Source organism: Amphiprion ocellaris, chromosome 19, assembly GCF_022539595.1.
Source record: "Amphiprion ocellaris isolate individual 3 ecotype Okinawa chromosome 19, ASM2253959v1, whole genome shotgun sequence".
NCBI classification, from domain to species: Eukaryota; Metazoa; Chordata; class Actinopteri; family Pomacentridae; genus Amphiprion; species Amphiprion ocellaris.
In genome coordinates this window covers 9164123-9183833 of record NC_072784.1, presented here as the reverse complement: position 1 = coordinate 9183833, position 19711 = coordinate 9164123, and the positions used below count along the sequence as shown (strand labels likewise).

General features: G+C 40.6%; 2 protein-coding genes across 9 annotated transcripts in view; one reads left to right on the top strand and one right to left on the bottom strand.

Moving 5' to 3' along the window:
- Positions 1-132: 132 nt before the first annotated feature.
- Positions 133-2814, bottom strand: myl4 (myosin, light chain 4, alkali; atrial, embryonic). Of its 2 annotated transcripts, XM_023284147.3 has the most exons (8): positions 2613-2805; positions 2472-2499; positions 2219-2368; positions 2049-2122; positions 1863-1962; positions 472-549; positions 366-402; positions 133-285 (listed from the first exon to the last, which is right to left on the bottom strand). In XM_023284147.3, the coding sequence occupies exons 1-7, from the start codon at positions 2709-2711 to the stop codon at positions 374-376; spliced, it is 558 nt and encodes a 185-aa protein (XP_023139915.1). In that variant the 5' UTR covers positions 2712-2805; the 3' UTR covers positions 133-285; positions 366-373. The 2 variants fall into 2 exon arrangements, with proteins under 2 accessions (XP_023139915.1, XP_023139914.1); XM_023284146.3 differs by lacking the exon at positions 366-402 and having other exon boundaries at positions 2613-2814.
- A 4867-nt stretch (positions 2815-7681) lies between these two features.
- Positions 7682-19711, top strand: part of scn4ab (sodium channel, voltage-gated, type IV, alpha, b) — a 28517-nt gene continuing 16487 nt past the window's right edge. For 3 of the 7 annotated variants that reach the window (XM_035947897.2, XM_035947896.2, XM_055005345.1), the window contains exons 1-2: positions 7683-7929; positions 18262-18416. The gene's annotated coding sequence lies outside the window, so the exon portion shown is untranslated. Of the gene's footprint in view, positions 7930-18170; positions 18417-19711 lie in introns of all 7 variants that reach the window. The other 4 variants (XM_055005349.1, XM_055005348.1, XM_055005347.1 and 1 more) reach the window with 4 other exon arrangements.

Genomic DNA, 19711 nt, shown 5'->3' with positions numbered 1-19711 from the left:
CAGTACTGGGAGAAGGTCTGGTTTTGTTCTGTGTGCAGAACCAGCAGCACCATGATGTAGAGTCGACACAGCCTCTTTTGTAAGCAAACTAGAGATGAATACAAGCTTATTAAAGTGCTGCCAGCTGAAATATTGAAGGTTAAATAAGTGATTTTGATTTTTATTGAATTCCTCCATTATTATCCAAGGAAAAGAAAAAAGTTTTTACAGAAATAACGTAACAATCTCAGAGAGAAAGAATATAATCTGGAACACAGCAATGAAGGAGGCAGCAGGACGTCCAACCTGAAACACAAAAACATGTCTCTGTATTAAACAGTTCACATCAGAAGGATTTTACTTCTGAAGTCAACTGATAAACTCACACTTTAGCTCAGCCAGACATGATGTGCTTGACAAAAGCTGAAAAATTCAAAAACAGTTTGGTTCAGTCAGTGTTTTTCTGAGGTTTGTGGCTTTATTGTCTGTTACCTTCATAATGAATAGATCCATCAGCATCTTCCTGTCCGGCCAACACCTGATTGACTTCAGCTTCTGTCATCCTCTCACCTGATCACACAAAGATTACACAACAGTCACAGCATGCTCAGTGTGGGTTAAGGCTGTGTAGAGAAAGCAACACACTGAAATAAAGAAAGATATACTGGGATAGCATTGGAAACCTTTGGAGATGCAAAAAAAGGGGTTGGAAAAATATATATAGATTTATTTAAGTTTACTAAATATGGAACAAACATAACATTTGACAAGGAAACATATCTTCACTTATCTTCACATTGTGAAATGCTTACTTCTTACTTCATTGCTTTAATTTACATGAAAAACTTTTCAACATATTTATTACTCTGCCAAGGAACGCAGCAAGTTATGTGACGATCGTTGTACGTTTGTCTGTCTGTTAGCAACGTTATTCAAAAATAGACCAACGGATTTGGATGAAACTTTCAGAGAAGGTCAAAAATGACACAAGGAACAATTGATTAGATTTTGGCAGTGATGCGGCTTATAGTCTGGATCCACGGATTTGTTAAATATTTCTGTATCATTGTGAGATAGCGACACGGCATCACTGTAACTATGACAACAAGTGAACAGTACGTCAGCTGCCTGCTGATGATCACATGATTGTGATCTTACCACACACTGGTCACCGCAGACTTATCGGGGCTTACATCATACAAGGAAAAATTGATTAAATTGTGGGGGTGTTTCCAAGTCCCATGAATTTCCACCTCCTGCTACATATTTAGGTCAGGTGATTCGGTATCTGTACATAACGTACACATGCATATCACACGCCTGTGCTCAACGCAAGGTCATTTTTTGCTAAAGATTTCATCTGTCGGAAATGATACAGCTGAGTTTGCTTTTCTTCTTTAATTTGTTCCAAAATAGATTCTGTTACTTTTCAATGCCGACAGTGTTACTTTATAAAGGAGTTTCACACATACAAACATCCATCCATCCATCCATTATCTATACACCACTTAATCCTCATTAGGCTCACGGGGGGCTGGAGTCTATCCCAGCTGACTCAGGTGAAGGCAGGGGACACCCTAGACAGGTCACCAGTCTGTCGCAGGGCTACATACAAAGACAAACAAGCACTCTCACATTCACACCTACGGGCAATTTAGAATGATCAATTAACCTCAGCATATTTTTGGACTGTGGGAGGAAGCCGGAGAACCCGGAGAAAACCCACACATGCACAGGGAGAACATGCAAACTCCATGCAGAAAGATCCTGGGAAAGCCGGGTAGCGAACCAGGGACCTTGTAGCTATAAGGTGAAAGTGCTAACCACCAAACCACCGTGCAGCCCACATACAGACATGTGAAAATTAAAATGAATCACCATACCCAGAGTGAGGAGAACATGTCTCAGCTCTGCACCCATCACCGTCCCATTTCCGTCTTTATCAAACACTCGGAGACCTTCCACAAAATCCTCATATGTCCCCTGTCCACACAGAAAGAACAACAAATACTTATATTACCTAAATAAACTGCGTTCTGGCCTATGTGAGGTGAAAACTTTGGTCTTACTTTGTCCTTGGACTGAGCAACATGTTGCAAAATTGGCAGGAACGTCTCAAAGTCCATCAGTTTATTGTGCAATTCTGTTCAAGAAAAGACACATAACGATGTCAATTTATTCTCACTGACAGACACAACATTGGTGTCTTAAATAATAAAAAAAACTCTTGTTTGTGCACCCTCAGGTTTGGGCTGTCCGAGGACTCGGGACACTTGAGCGTTGGTTGGATTTTGTCCCAGAGCTCTCATCACATCTCCACACTGAGAGAACAAAATCTTCATCTGATTGTCTGGAGTTTTGTCAAACAGCTGGAAGGCTTCTTTAAACTCTACACACAATGTTCAAACTTTGATTATTGATTATGTCTGTCTGTAAACAGCAGGTCAATCTACTGATTTTCTCTCTCTTTCTGTGTGTCTGTGTGTGTTTACCTTCAATCTGATCTGCGCTGAACTCAGTCTGAAAAAGAAGAGAAAATGCCAATACAAAAATTAATGAGTTCTTTACATACATCAGTGAGGATCAAATGAACTAAAGGAACTTGGCTTCAAATGTATTCCAACCAGACAGACCTTGATGCTGTGCGGGTTGAAGTCCAGTTTCTTTGCAGATTCTGGTTCCAGAGAAAGTTTCGCTTCTTCCTTCTTCTGTTCTGGTTTCTTTGGTGCCATGACAGAAGAGAAATGAAAACAAGTAGAGCAGAAGAGAGAGGACAGAGAAGACAAAGTGCAGAAGAGGGAACCAAAGAGACTTCTCTGTGAGACGGTTTAAATACTCTTCTTACTCAGAGCTCATCAGGTCCATTTAAGGTCACAGAATAAACTAATGAATGAATCCTCTCAGGATTTCTGCTGAAGAGAGACACTCTTTAAATAGAAGTCAAACAAATTCCACAAGCCTCTACTGAACTTGCATCTATTGACACTGCCTTAAATAGAGAACATCTACTGTTCTCTGTCTTTTAGCTTGAGTGGTTCTGTTTGTCTCTGGGTCAGAAACAATACAGACACTCTAGAAACAGATTGGTCCAATTATTTCCTAATTAACACTTTGGGGTTTAAAAACCAGAGGCTCCAAGCTGTTCACATACTCTGTTGACTGCAAAAAATCTGATTATTTTTTAACCATTTTAGCTAAAGCACGTTATTGTGCACTATACACTCACCGGCCACTTCATTAGGTACACCTGTTCAATTGCTTGTTAACACAAATAACCAATCAGCCAATCATATGGCCTCATCTCAGTGCATTTATTCATGTAGATGAGGTTAAGACAACTTGCTGAAGTTCAAACCAAGCATCAGAAAGGGGATTTAAGAGACTTTGAATGTGGCATGGCTCAGTGGTTAGCACCGTCGCCTCGTAGCCAAAAAAAGAAAATATGCAGTGAGCAGCAGTTGTGTGGATGCCATGAGAGATCAGAGGAGAATGGGCAGACTGGTTGGAGATGATAGAAAGGCAACAGTAACTCAAATAACCACTCATTACAACCAAGAAATGCAGAATAGTGAATGCACAACATGTTGAACCTTGAAGAAGACGGACTACAGCAGCAGAAGACCACACCGGGTGCCACTCCTGTCAGCTAAGAACAGGAAACTGAAGCTACAATTCACACAGGTTCACCAAAACTGGACAATAGAAGATTGGAAAAATGTTTCCTGGTCTGATGAGGCTCCATTTCAGCTGCAAGATCAGATGGTCAGAATTTGGTGTAAACAACATGGTTCAGGCTGCTGGTACTGTAATGGTGTTGTGGATATTTTCTTGGCACACTTTGGGCCCCTTAGTACCAACTGAGCATTGTTTAAACATCACAGCCTACCTGAGTATTATTGCTAACCATGTCCATCCCTTTATGACCACAGTGGACCATCTTCTGATGGTTACCTCCAGCAGGATAATGCTTCATGTCACAAAGCTCAGATCATCTCAAACAGATTTCCTGATCTCAATCCAATAGAACCTTTGGGATGTGGTGGAACAGGAGATTGGCATCATGGATGTACAGCTGACAAATCTGCAGCAACTGAGTGATGCTATCATGTCAATATGGACCAAAATCTCTGAGGAATGTTTCCAACACCTTGTTGAACACATGCCATGAAGAATTAAGGCAGTTGTTATTAGGTGCACTTTTGCGAGCAAGGTGCACCTGATAAAGTGGTCAGTGAGTGTATATTGTGCTACAATTATGTTATGTTAGGAAGGTGAATACTTCATCATCCAGCCTCAGTTCCCTCATCAGGACCAGCAGCCAGAGATGCTTCCCTTTTTCTTGTTTCAGTCTGACATGTTGCTTCTGCCCACAGCTTCGAGTGTTAACGGCACATATGAGAAAAATTTTTTAATCAAAAGCCTAAATTATATCTCAGCCTGCAATATTTCATTGTATAACTTCCTGAGGTGGTAAAAGTCCATAGTAGCGTGTTACCTGCAAAGTTTTAATGATGCTCTACAAATCAGTGTTAATGTTCCAGCACTGCATTGTGGGATACAGGAGGTGAGGTCAACTGGTCCATCTTTTCTGAGTAAGTATCTCAGAGTACATTTGGTGTTTGGCGAATTGTACACTTATTTGTCATACTATATTTTAACCAAGTCTGGGCAAACTGCAGGTATAGTAGGTGATTTTGGATGCAATCTAAGGCTTTCTGTCTGCTGTATTCTCAGTAGCTGAGCTTTAGAGTAGGATGTGTCTGCAGACCTGGAGGCTGCACTTTTCAGGACCCATTAAACCCTGCAAATGGCCACAGTTTAACTAAAGAAAGCTGCTGTTAAACCAACTCAGCTTGTTTGCTGATGTGTTTCATTCAGTCATAGTGTGATCTTGGCAGCTCAGCTCTCAGACGGCAATTAACTCCAGCCAGCATATTAATTAATACTTCAGATGATAAAAGCATGAAATGATCTCTGTCAATAAGCTGCAACAACTGTCAGTGTGAATGCTTGTTTTTAATACTCATTGTTTTGCAGTTTTAATTGTGTTAATAATTTTGACGTTTTTCGATGCATCAATGCTATGGGGTTACGTACAGAGTTGTCCTTGCATTTTGCCTCTTTCAACTTTTCAAACCATCCTGTTTGAGATCCAGAGGCCACAGCAGATGATTCCATTATTATTTTACTGATAATGACATAAGTACGCTAATTACACTGTCCAAATGCAAGTCTTAGCAACCAAGCTATCACCATTATTGTAATAAGAATTAAACCTTTCAAACTTTAACTTGTGAGTTAAAAAGCACTATTTGGGTGGAATAAACCTTTAAAACTATCGGCACTTGGACATGAAGTAGTACTTCATGTGGAATACTCCTCAAATAAACCTTTCAAAGTTCTGATAGAGTGAAATCATCCTTTAAAACCGCAAGATGTTCACTTTAGTGATCATCCATTGCTCTTGGTGGCGCTGTCTTGAATAAATGGATGTAAATGTAAGGTCCTAGAAGTGTAGACTAATGGTGTGTGACACTGCAAGATTTGGTATCGACCCGACACCAAGTAAATACAGGGCCACTATCGATACTGATACCAATACTACAGACTAACTTTTTCAGTAGTTGGTAGGTTTAGAACAAAGGTTAGGTGCTGTATATGGTCTGGAATGAAGATTGTGTTGTAAATGCTAACAGTGTTTAAGAATCAGACTAATTCCTGGGTAGGTTTTCTGTGGGTCAGACGAGGAAGAATCTGGGTTGCCAATGAAATCACAAAGCAAGGGATAGCCTCCTGAAACAGTGTTCATTTTTGACAGTTTGGTCAATATTCAATACTTCTGTCACTGAAATAGGAAATGCTTTTTTAAGATGCATTTTCACATTAAATTTTTCGCAGTTACTTTTGTAATGATGAATACAAAAAATTCCCCCCTTATGGTTATTGTCTGATAATAAAGCATGACAGACATTGTCAGTTTGTCACGCCCACTTGGTCCCACCTGGTTACAGATGAAGCATCTCACTAGCTGAACATTTGCTTATTCACAGACACTACATTTACCAATGTTCCCTAAGGGACACTGGTAAATGTAGTGTGCAGACTGTGGTAGATGCTGCTCACACGGTGCTAGTCTTTGTAATTGGCATGCAGGAGGGAAACTGAGACTAAAGTATCGATCTTATTACACTGGTGTCATTCAATATCAATGCCAACGCTGGTATCGATTTTATTGATATTTGTATCGATCTACCCACCTCTAGTGTGGACCTATTGGTACGGTCCTGAGAGTCTGCAGACTTGTACTGTTGGAATGTTATGGTTTAGCCAGACCCATTTAACCACACCTCAGCGGTCTCTGTAGTTTCAGGACAGATGAATAGAAATCTGTAGCAGCAGCAACACTGATGACATCCAGAAAATAAATAGAAATACTGTGAAAATTAGCCGACCGAAAAATTCTACATGGGATCCTTCCATGCTGCTTCCTTCATTCATCTGTTCCATCTTTTGCACTTATTCTGTGTTGCCAGTAGGGGGTAGTATAACTCATTAATGAGTCTCCAGCTGTCAGCTGTGAAAGGACTTTACTGCTGCTGCTACATGAGCTGTTCTGTTGGATGGACACAGCCTGAGGTCTGTCTAAAACCCTACAAAATACAGTATTCTGATAATGACTGATGCTGATATTGATACTAATTGATACTGGTATTAATACTGATTGATACTGAAGCATCAGTGACGGGAATGTTTGAAAATGCACCAGTCTCCTGAAAGCTTCAATGTTCCTGCTGCTTCAAAGCTCCAAACTGGCTGTAAAACACAAGAAGAGTGTTTACCTGTTTGAGTCTGAAAGTTTCTACATGTTTGTGAAAACTTGAATAAAATAAGAATAACATATTTCTGACTTGAAAGGATTTTCCCAATACATTATATGGAGTGGCTGTGACTCCACTGACAGAGTTGGCAGTTTGCTCCATGTACCAAAGTGACCTTTGTCAAAACACTAAAACCCCAAGTTGTTCCCAGTAGTAAGTGAGCATCGAGCTCTGTGTGTGAAAGTCGACCTTAGCTCAGGACATCTACAGTTACAGAACATTAAAGGGTCAGCATTCATCATTATGATCCTACAAAGGATCAAGTAGGTACAGAAAATAAAACACTGATAAAAGTTACTAGTTCAACAAAACCGACAGGATGCTTCACTGTTACACTCATCTTTGTAATCTGCAAACAAACTGCTTTTTGTGGAAGCATATTCTTCACATTTTGATTCTACAGTTTATCTTCTGACAGCATAGTTTTTGTCTTGGTGCACAGACAAGTTTCTCATCAGAAGAATGACTTTCTATCTTAAAAACACCCCCCAGCAGAGTTCTCTTTACATGCTGTATTTAATGTTTACGCCTGTTGTGCTTCTTTTCAACAGCTGTTGTCTCACTTAAACTGCTACCTTAACTCTTGGTTTAAAGGAAGGAATACTGAACAAGTAACTAAATAATGTTCATTAATGAAGTCATTGTTTACGTTTTGTTTTTATGTCAGCGTTATGTTTTGTTTCAGCAATGCATTTCTATAAATAACAAATGAATTAAAGTTATGATGGGAACTGATGAACATGTGGCTTAATGTGTGTGTGCGCATGTGTGTGTGACACACTACCTGACCTCTCAGGTTTCAGTCGGAGAGGCGAAGCAAGGCGACGCTCGAAGACAGCAGCAGTAAGACAGGCAGGGAGACAGACAGACAGACAGACAGACAGACAGGGAGAGAGACAGACAGACAGACAGACAGACAGACAGGGAGAGAGACAGACAGACAGATAGATAGCCAGTTAGACAGATAGACAGGAAGACAGATAGACAGGAAGACAGACGTCAGATAGACAGGTGGACAGACAGACGGACACGCTGCTGATGTTTACTGGAGTTATTCTTGAATCTACAGCAGGTAGGACTGAACCATCCTGTGTTTATTTCACTCTGTTTACACAGAACCGGTCCCCGTTGGTTCTGCTGGACTTTGTGTTGTTCTGTGTTTGAAGTTGCTTTCAAAGTGTGTGAAGTTTTCCTCCTGAGATTTATCTCTGGATGAGCGACATCCTCACGCTAACAGGAGTTAAGCTTCTGGTTCTAATCCATGGGAACCAGAATTTTTGAGATGTTTCAGTGTAATATTGAATTTCTGTAAATACTGAAAAAAGGCAAAAATGTTCAGTAACTGAGTCTGTGTCAGCTGACTGTGAACGCATCATTCATGTCGTCTGCATGTTTACTGTGTTGTACCTGAACGCATCGTGTGTATGTGTGCGTTGCGTGTCCGTCATGGTTGTGGCTCGTCTGACTTCTGTACTCATTAAAACTGTTTTTGTGAATGCTGTTAGCGTGTGTGTGAGTGTGTGTGGTGTTGTGTAGCACACCTGCTGTGCTGCTGTGACACTGATCCTCTCAGTCGTGCTGAGTGTAAGTTGTGTGTCTGTCATGTTGTGTGTTTGTGTGTGTTGTGTCTTCATTTCTATCTTACATGTTGTGTGTCTGTATGTATGTTCAGGGTCTCTGTGTGTGTGCTGGTTTAGGTTCAGTAACTCAGGTTTAGGTTTATGGTCAGGTTTCGGTTTAGGGAGTTAGGGCTGGATATAAGTTTAGATTAAGAGTCTGGGTTAGGTTTAGGTTTGGGGTTAGGTTTAGGCTTAGGGTCAGGGTCAAGGTTAGGGTTAGGATGGAGACATTTTCTCAATGACTCCCCCCATTGAACTGGGTTGGGGTTAGGTTTAGATTCAGATTTCGGGACTTAGGGTTAGTGTTAGGGCTAGGTTTACGGTGTGTGAGAGGCTGCAGCAATTGAAGGGTTAATGACAGCTTACTGTAAAGGTTAAAGGCCAAACAACAGATGTGGATGAAGAGGCAGCTTCAAGTTTGCTGGTTGAAGCTGGACACAGGTTCAGATTTTAGGTTTTATTGTGAAAAGGTTGAAGGTTCATCAGCAACGCATTTGTTCAATCGACACCAAAACAACAACTTCAATATTTGGTTAATAAATTCATTAAATTTACATTCACAGTGCATTTTGTTGAGCTGAAAGTCTTTGTTTCTCACTCTAAGATTATTTCATTTTTCAAAACATCAGTATTCGACTTTGATCATGTTTCAGGTAACTGAGTGACCGTAACTAATAAGTTAAAGAGAAGACACAGCCAGGGACTCTCGGGTGTCTCACTGGGAATATTCTTAAATCTTTACATGTTGTGAGTGGATAAGCTGCTGACAGAAACCAGATGACCAGTCTGTCTTAATAGGAGACTGTATCAGTGAGCAGCAGCATTGCAGCGCTACATTATCCACAGATCCATGTGACTCAGAATAGTTTTAAAGAGGAGCTCATCAGCTGGATGATGAGCTTCAGGTTGGGTTTTATAAGACGGACTGCTGACTGAGGTTAGAGTTTAAGATAAGCCAGCAGGCACAGTATTTATAGGCCAGCTGACTGTTGAACAAGCTGATCAGGGATCAGATATTAACAACTGCTGCCACCAACAACTGCTGCAGTTTAAATTAGCTCAGTGTGGCTGTGGCCAGGCTAACCGCTAACTGAGCAGGGTCACACAGAAAGGTTAACAGTCTGCCAGAGGAAATAGCATTTAGCTGGTCAGATTAGCGCTGCTAGCATCAGTTCAGGAACGTAAGTGTGCTATAAGACGAGGTGGCAGCTCCTGACACAGGAAACCTTTAATATAGATGGATTATCACACATATCTGGTTACTGAAGCTATCTCTGCTCAGTGTTGAAAGAGGAGTGGCAGCACACAGTGGCAAGCCAGCAGAAACATGTGTGCTGCTAGCTGCTAACATCTAAGCTAATCAGCTAAGAGCTACGTATGTGAAGCTTACACAGTGTAAACCAAGAGCTCTTAGATATGTCCATGCTAATGTTTGCTGCATCGTGTCACATTCATTCACTCAAATTTACTCAGACAGACTTTGGAACTCTTGGCTTCACAGATGTTTGCAGTGCTCAGGTGTGTTTCACTGCTTCATCAGGGCAGACAGAAGAGGGCTCAGGTTGATTCAAGGTTCTCATCACCTTTGCGGCCTGCAGTTGCCAATTTTTAACATGAGGACCAGAGATGTGTCATTAAAAGTCAAAGCAACCTTTATGAGGCTGAAAAATGATATTAAAAGCATCTCCCTCATCTGTGAAGATGATGGAGGAGCAGAATGAACTCTGAGCTGCTTCATCCTGCAGCAGAACACGAACCTCATCGCATTTCACTGATATCAGCCGCCTCCGTTCTGCACAACCCGGCAATCAAATGTAGGGTTGAAGTTCAAAAAGGATGTCTCAGTTCCTGAGCTGCAGGTAGAGGAAGGAAGAGCTCAGATGTGTCCTGCAAGAAGAACCTTCAGGACCTGTGATGTACATCAATCAGGCATGACATAATAACCACCTGCCTAATATTGTGTTGGTCTCCTTTATGTTGCTAAAACTCCTCTGACCGAGTGGGACATGGACACAGGACCTCTGGGAATTTCCTGTGGCACCAGTGATTTCTGTGGGTCCTGTGGGTTGCAGGGTGGGATCTACCTAGATCAGACTTATCCTGGGACATCCCACAGATGCTCAGTAAGATTTGGATCTGGGGAGTGTGGAACCCAGGTGAACACCTTAGCTTTGTTGTGCTCTCTTGGCCACTCCTGAGCAGTTTTTGTTATTTCTCGGGGTGCATTGTCCGGCTGAGGGTGGCAGCTGGCATCAAGGACTGCTGTTGAAATGGGGGGGTTGCTTGACCTGCAACGTTTAGGTGAGTGGTACATGTCAGACATCCACATGAATGTCAGGACTCAAGGTTTCCCAGCAGAACGTTGCATTATAACAAGATTATCGATGTTCTTTACTTCACCTGCCGGTGGTCATAATGTTGTGGCTGATCGGTGTAAAAGAGGCAACAGCTGGATGACACAAACCACGTCAACAACAGGACTGACAAGTGTGTGTATAGAATATAAAATATATATATCTCTGCATTGATGTGACATGATTTTGGGTGACAACACTCTTCGATGCTTTACTACACGTGTTAATAAAAAATATGAATCTATGACATCTGTACATCCTGGTCACATTCTGAACATTGTGAATTAACAGTAAACACAGGTTTCTAGTAAATTTAAGTAAGTCAGATTTACCTTCCTGATTGGCCGAGTCAGTCACCTGATCTACACCTGAGCATGCTCCGTCCGCTGCACTGAAGTTTATGGTACGCCACAAACAAAAACTGTGTCACAGGAGGCTGATGTTGTTGTTTTGTTGTTGTTATTTGCTGCACTCAGATGGAGGTCCTGTTGCCGAGTAACGGCAGGGTTAGCAATGTAGTTTTTTCATTTAAATTATTCAAGAAAAATAAGACTGAATGAAGTTTTACATAGACACACACAGTAACACACACAGTAACACAATAAGACACATAGACACACACAGTAACACAATAAGACACATAGACACACAGTGACAATCACATTAACACACGGTAACACGCAGACACACACAGTAGCACACATGAACACACAGACACACATACATTAACACATGGTAACACACAGACACACACACAGTAACACACACAGTAACACACACATGCACAATTGCAAAACATTTGGCAGTTTTTCAGTTACAAGTTTCTTGGCATCTGAATTGCAATGTGATCCTCACAAACTACACACACGGGAACACAAATGTGTGTCTGTGTGTGTGTGCGTGCGTGCATGTGTGTGTGTCTGTGTGTGTGTGTGTCTGTGTGCGTTGGTCGTACAGATTTCAGACAGAAACTGAAGTCGGCTGTCTGTGAGTTTCGATACGACTCAATCAGACACACACACAGCAAAATTTAACACCAACATTTGGGACCAACAAACCTCTAGAGGAGACAAATTTATCAGAGTGACACACAAACATCAGACACAAAGTCTGTACACATATATAATGTCTTCACATCATCAATATTTCTATATTTATTTTTTCCCTTGATAAATAAAATCATCATTTAAAAACTGCATTTGGTGTTTACTAGAGTTATGTTTTTCTAATATTTACATTTGTTTGATGATCTTAAACATTAAAGTCGGGAAAAAATGCAAAAAAAAAATAAGACTTTGAGAAGGGAGTAAATATTTTTTCATGGCACTGTCAGAAATGAGTCAAGAATAACATACAACCACTAAAACAATTTTTTCTGTTCAGGAATGCAAGCAAATTATTGTAATTTGGCATCTCAATCAAAAATTAATAATGTGCTTTATTATTTTATTCTGCTTTTGTGTAAAACAGTAAATTTGAAAATTCATTGATAACAACAATAATTATATTTTAGCATAAAAATATCACTTTGATTAAAGTGCTTGCACATACTGGTGGATTAACCATTATAGAAACATAAAATAATGGTTTGGTATTCAGCAATACTGCTAATTTAGGACAGTGGTGGCAAACATTTACACTGGGTGGTGTCATGTGACCACCTAGTGGCCCACCAGTGCACGCCCACCAAGCAGGCGATATTCAGGTGCATTTGCGCATAAGAAAAAATGCCCCTGTGGACCTGTAGCTTGTTCGTGCTCGCAGCAACATGTTTTGCATCGAGGTGATACCGTCGGCTTGAAGTGCTGCGGAGATAAGAAAACTCTTTATTGCACAGTTTGCACACAGCCACGCTCTTATCCAAGCTGCCATCAGGAAGAGTTTTGAAAGAAAATTTTTCGCCCAACAAGCTAAGCAATGCAGTCTCATCTTCCATCACTGTTCACCAAACTTACTTGTGAACCAGTGTCCTGTGTATCTTCTTTGCAGCTGGTAAACAGACTTTAGGTTCATTACCGCCACCTACTGGGCTGGAGTGTTCATCAGTGTTACCGGTGTGCCAGAAAAAACTCCACTGAGAAAGGGCCAATTAAATGCGCTATTGTTTTTAACGCATTATTTTTTTCTGTAATTAATTAATCGAAATGAATGTGTTAAAGTCCCAGTCCTAATATATATAAATATATAAAACTATCTTCTCCTCATCCTTCGTTGGCTGTTTTGTGTAGAACTTTTGACATGTGAGTAGATCACACCTGGGTGCACGTACAGTACATGTACATGAAAAAGCTAAACAGGCCTTGACTCACAGAAGAACTGCTCCATAGTTAAAAAAGTATGTTAGATTTCTGTGCCATAAAACTATTAAATATAGAATTAATACACATCCTAATCTCCACATGGAAGCTTTGGTTTAAAGAGAAAAACTTTTATGTGAATATTCAACTATTAAACATCCTGGTTTCATCCTGGCACTTCAGGGAAAAAAAATGGTTCAGAAAAATTTCATAGTCAAATATTGTTCACATGCTTTCATGTTGTCACCGTTGTAATAACTGACTCATTTAAAGTAAACTGAAACAGTGACCAGTAGTTAAAGTATTTCACACATCAAAGAAGTGTGAAGTCAAACATTCTTCAGTAAACTAATCGGGGAAAAAAGTTTGACTGGTTCTCTACTTTTAAATGAATTGAGGTGTTTTAGGTCAAAATAAAATCACTAGCAGAACTGGCGGATATGAACACAGGTTGTAGATATTGAAGTGTTTACCGTTAAATTTTACCTGAAATGATCTGAACAGCGCCCCCTGTCTGCTGGAGTTCTCTGCCAGCTGTGGTCTGTCATTCACTTCCTGCTCTAACACTTGGTTTGACTTCAGCGAGGAGAGAGACAGGAAATACCGGACGTTTCTGTCCGAGTCCAACAACATTCTGCAGTCTACTGTTACACACACGCACACACACATGCACACACACACACCTCTACACACACACACCTACACACACATATCATGGTGTGTGTGGCTGCATTAAAAGCAGAAGGACTTTTCTCTATCAGTGTGACACAACATCACACTCTGCTGGAACAACACTGATAACAGCTGTGTGTGTGTGTGTGTGTGTGTGTGTGTGTGTGTGTGTGTGTGTGTGTGTGTGTGTATTCATCAGTCACCTGTCTCTCTCTCAGAAAAAGACAAGTGTAATTTTATTAACCCTCGAATGTCTGAGCGTTTCTCAGCTGCAGTTCTTTCAGGAAGAGCAGAACATACTGAACTCATGTTCCTTTGTAGCGAAAAAATAACAAATATTTCTAAGATTTAACTCAAGAGAAACTGAGTTAGTCAGACTGATAGATTTCATGTTTCTGTAACTTCTCTCAGAGTGACATCAATCAGTAAACACTGATCGCAGCCATATGGTCGGCGTTAACCTGAAACTGACCGTGGATGGACAGTTGAGTAATATTTTAGCTGATTCTGGACCAACTGAAGAGTTTTAGAGCCTCCGTCTGCTTTTCAAAGTCATGGCTCCTCTTTTCTTTTCTGCAGCTGAAGATTTTCTAGCACTTTTTCAGATTTTCTGGATTCACAAGCTCCAAATTTGTCCTGGAAAACAACTTATATGTTGATAGCAGCCAATGTAGGCAGCTCAGGGACTAAATGAGTTCAGCTTCAGTCACTTTGTTTTCCTCATGCTCTGGTTCTGCTGGTAAATGATGTGAATAATGAACAGCAGAGAAACCAACTCCTCCTCTTCATCTTCAGGTTCAGCTTCATGTGCAGAGCAGCAAAGTAAATGCTGCTCTGAAGTAAACCTGTAAGCAGCTGCAGCTCCAACAGCAATCCCAACAGACAAACATCTACATCAGTGCTGCACTTTAGAACTGAAGACTCCTCATGAAAGATGGTGACATCGACGCTTCTACCAGACTGAAGCTAAAGCGCTGTCATGTGACCACCTAGTGGTCCACAAGTGACACGGCCACCAAGCAGGCAATATTCAGATGCAACACGTTTCCATGCGAGAATATTTTTTTTGAAGCATGGCTCATCTTTGCATGTGTTTGTTTTTATGTTTTCTTGTGTTGTTGCTTTAACCTTTGAGGAAACTATCTGGTTCTATATATTTTACATTCTATTTTGTTGTAAATTTTGATGAGGGATTAAGTTTTTCAAAGTTTATGTTATCTTATTTTAAACAGAAATAATAAGTTACAGTTTATACCTTTCAAATATTGTAAATTTTAAATTTTATGTAGATTTTAATTGCCTTCAACGCCATCTGGAGGTGAAAAATAAGACTGACATGATGAGCGTTAATGCGGTTTGTCTCTGTCAGTCTGTGTGTGGCGCCGGTTATCACAAAGACAAGAGGCTGAATGACATGTTAGTGACGGACACACACATTTACAAACACAGATACACGAACGTGCACGTAACACACACACCTTTAGTTTAAAGCAGAGATCGAGCCAACGGCGGCTGTAACAGTAAGACTTGTTTTCTACTATCATTAGTGTTTCTGTTGTTTAATATTTTAATAATCATGTCTTCATATATGTTGGATGTGATTGTGTATTTTGTACATGTCTACACATTTGCATGTTTATGCTTTATATTTGCATGTGTGAGTAACAAAGAGAAACAGAGACAAACATTCAATTTAGACTGTAGACTAAATGTTGATGAGTGTGAGTTCTTCATTTCATCCAAGATGTTTAAATACAGCTGAATGTCTGCATTTTGGGAGCTCATAAACGTGTAGTTGTAAACAAAAGTTTACACTTGGAAAGACCATTTATATCAACTCCAACCCTATTCAACTGTCTTTTATTTCAAATTTCCACATTTAATAGCTTGGACAAACACATTTAAAGATCTTCACATGGTATTTATTAATGAAAAACAACAGGCCACGCTGAGATACGGTGTCAATTGCCCCAGTTTGTATACCCTCTTAATGCTGCTGCGTTACTAAATGTTGCCTTTTGTGGTATCTGCTACTCCTGCTGCTGCTGTTTACTCATTAACTACCACTGGAAAAATGTTGTTAAAATGTTGATAAGATATTGGTGAAATGTTGATAAGATGCTGCAAAGATGTTGGTAAGATGTTGTCAAAATGTTGTTAATATGTTGGCGAGATGTTGGTAAGATGTTGATAAGATGTTAATATGTTGGTGAGATCTTTGTAAGATGCTGTTAAGAAGCTGGTGAGATGCTGGTAAGATGTTGTTAAGATGTTGTTAAGATGTTGTAAATATGTTGATAAGATGTTCGTAAGATGGTGGTACGATGCTGACAAGATGTTGGTAAGATTTTGTTAACGTAAAGATGCTGGTAAGATGCTGTTGGAACGTTTGTAAGATGTTGGTAAGATGTTGGTAAGATGCTGGTAAGATGTTGTTAAGATGTTGTTATGATGTTGGGAAGATGTTGGTAAGATTTTGTTACGATATTGTTAAGATGTTGATAAGATGTTGGTAAGATGCTGGTAAGATTTTGTTACGATATTGTTAAGATGTTGATAAGATGTTGGTAAGATGCTGGTAAGATTTTGTTAAGATATTGATAAGATATTGATAAGATGTTGGTAAGATGTTGGGAAGATGTCAGTAAGAGGATAGACCGGAATAGTTGTTGCTCATCTGTAGATCACAGCATCAATGGTGACTTGCACTCTGAATGAGTTGAGGTGAATGGTGCTTTTATTGCCACTCTATTGTCAAGAATTAACCAACTGAAATTCAGTTTTCATGGCTGGTTACTGCTTTCTACACAAACACCAGTGTTTATTTTACCAGCATACAGTTCAGCGCAGTGCAGGTCACATTAACTCAACCACGAGTGTTCATACACCTCTGACAATCAGCTCTGGACTTGGCCGTTGAGTTTGTCTGTTAGAAGAACACTCATCACTCAATCACAGGCATTTTTATACAACAAATGAATCACACATAAATCACTTTATTCCCACTGATGCTGAATATGAGCAGGTGGAACTAAACTGACCTGCTGTGCTTCAAACACTTCACTATTCACACCCTCATCTCAGCACTGACAGCAGAGAAAACGTGTGTGTGTGTGTGTGTGTGTGTGTGTGTGTGTGTGTGTGTGCGCGCGTGCGTGTGTGTGTGTGCATGTGTGCGTGTGTGTGTGTGTGTGTGTGTGTGTGTGTGTGTGTGTGTGTGTGTGTCTTGCTGTATTTAGCTGCCTGTAGCCTAATATTTGTGGGAACCAGAGGAGTCACTGAGTAGGTGGACAGCCTGACCAACAGACAGACAGACAGACAGATTGTTCTCCAGGGGGCTTCTTTCTCAGATCTAAAGTTTCACATCTGAAATCTTTCACCAGTTCACTTGTTTACTGGTTCATTGGTTCACTCAGTAGCTCTACTGATTATCAGCACTAAACATTATTGATCGTTGTGTAGCACAGCGTTGTATTGTGTGGATTGCAAGCAGACAAAAGTCCATGTCGGATTAGAACATGTTTTAACAAGTTGTTGTAACACGGAACATGTTGTCCTGGACTCCTCCAGGAGGACAGTCGTCTGAAACTGAGACCTTCACAGTTTGAAAACAGCATGAACTTGGGTTTGTCTGTGTGACACTGTAGTGGATTACAGGTGACTGAACAGACTGCAGGAATTAAATGAGCTTTAGATAACTGTGTCATCGTTTTTGAGCTATATTATATATATTATAATAGTTGAATGATATGGAGAGCAGCAGTGGTCCTCATGTGGAAGCCCTGATTGAGGACTGAAGGAAAGACCCAGCAGAGTTAACTAGACATTTAAAAACCAACTGCTTCTGTTGTCTGTCTGCTAACTGGTTCACTGTGTCCAAATCAGTGAGTTGCACAATATATCCGACTGCCACTGCCTCAACACCAGCATTCAAACTTTCTCAGTCTCAGTTAAAGTCATGAGCTGTGTTCTACCTGAACAGTAGTAAATGTTTTAATGCTGATCAACAGATCACACATAGGCGATCAACCAATCAGAGCACCTTCTTCATCAGGAGCACAACAAACACACTTTTAGAACTCAATGAGAATGAAGTTGTTCAACGCTCTGAACTCTAGTGTCTGTCTCATTTTTCTTCACTGTGGTTCATTTTTCAATCTAAAGTCCTGCAGAAACAGAACAACATGAAGAAGGAGAGAGAACTCAGAAATGTCTTCTGTCAATAGGACTCAATTACACATCATTTAAAAGTTAATTATTTTACAAAAATGTCAATAAAAACCTGGAAAACCATTGTGTCCAACATGTTTCCTCAGATGTTAAAACTCTGAACTAAAGTTGTCTCCTCTATCTCCATGTTTCCCCCTCCAGACTTTTTTTCTCTACTCTAAGCTGTAGAACGATGTTTCACCATGCTGAATGTACCGTCCAACAACTCGCTCCTCTGTTCACTGTTTTTCAGCCATGCTGCATTTATTTTACTGATCCAGTAGCTTTGATTTTCCTCCCAGTCTCTCTGTGGAAGCACTGCCTGCAGTCCACCTGAAAGCTCTCTGAGAGATTAGGAAAGGAAAAGGGGAGGAGGAGGACACGAGGTCGGCGGTTGATCAGAGGGAGGTGAGGAGGGTCTGAAAGAAAATCATGTTGGAACACAGAGAGGAATGAAGTGTGTGTGTTACTGTGTGTGTCAGTGTGCGTCAGTGTGTGTGTGTTGGAATGAGCTGGGTCATCGTACTCTCTGTAATTTTACACCAGAGGGTCAAACTGATGACTCCTAGCAGCTGCTGCTGCCATGGCAACGAAGGGCGGGGTCACCCCTGGCAACAGAGACACGAGGGGGGGTGTTACTGTGTGTGTCTGTGTGTAATACTGTGTGTGTTTCTTTGTGTTTCTGTGCGTGCTACTGTGTGTGCACGTACAGAACACACACAGTTCTTCATCCTGATGATGTATCTCCTTCAGATGATGTATCTCCTCCTGATGATGTCGCTTCTCATGATGATGTAGCTCCTCCTGATGATGTAGCTCCTCCTGATGATGTCACTCCTCCTGATGATGTCACTCCTCGATGATGTAGCTCCTCCTGATGATGCATCTCCTCCTTCTGATGATCTATCTCCTCTTGATGATTTATCTCCTCCTGATGATGATGGAACTCCTTCAGATGATTTTCTCCTCTTGATGATGTATCTCCTCCTCCTGATGATGTAACTCCTCCTGATGCAGTACGAGAGGAGTTGACATGTTTGCCGCAAACCTCAGTCCATCACGGTCTCTGTCTGTTGTTTTCAGCACTGACTCTGTGACGAGTTCTCATACTTGTTTTTGTGTGTTTTTCTTTGGATTTGTTTCCATTAGGGCAGGGACATTAACGCGTTAATTTCGATTAATTAATTACAGCGCAAATAACGCGTTACAATGATAACGCAATTAATTGCACCCTCCTCAGTTCCCTCGTTTCTGGCACACGGTAACTCTGATGAACACTCCAGCCCAGTAGGTGGCGGTAATGAACCTAAAGTCTGTTTGTAGCCATGAAGAAGAAGCACAGGAAGTACTGAGTGAAGTCAGACACTGGTAAACAGTGAAGGAAGATGAGATTGAGCTTGTTGGACAGAAGGTTTCCTTTTAAAAATCTTCCTGATGGCAGCTTGGATAAAATCCTGGTTGTGTGCAAATTGTACAACAAAGAGTTTTCTGATCACTGCGTCACTTCAAGCCGACGGTATCACCTCAATGTAAAACATGTTGCTGTTAGCACCAGAGCTAACGTTAGCTACGAGTCATGCTAATGGTGTAGCCATCCCATAATAGACCACTTTTCTAGACAGTGCTTGAGTTTACAGAAAGTCTTTAAATGTTGAATAAAATCGCTATAATTGCACTTAGATTTGCAGTAATCTGTGAATGTA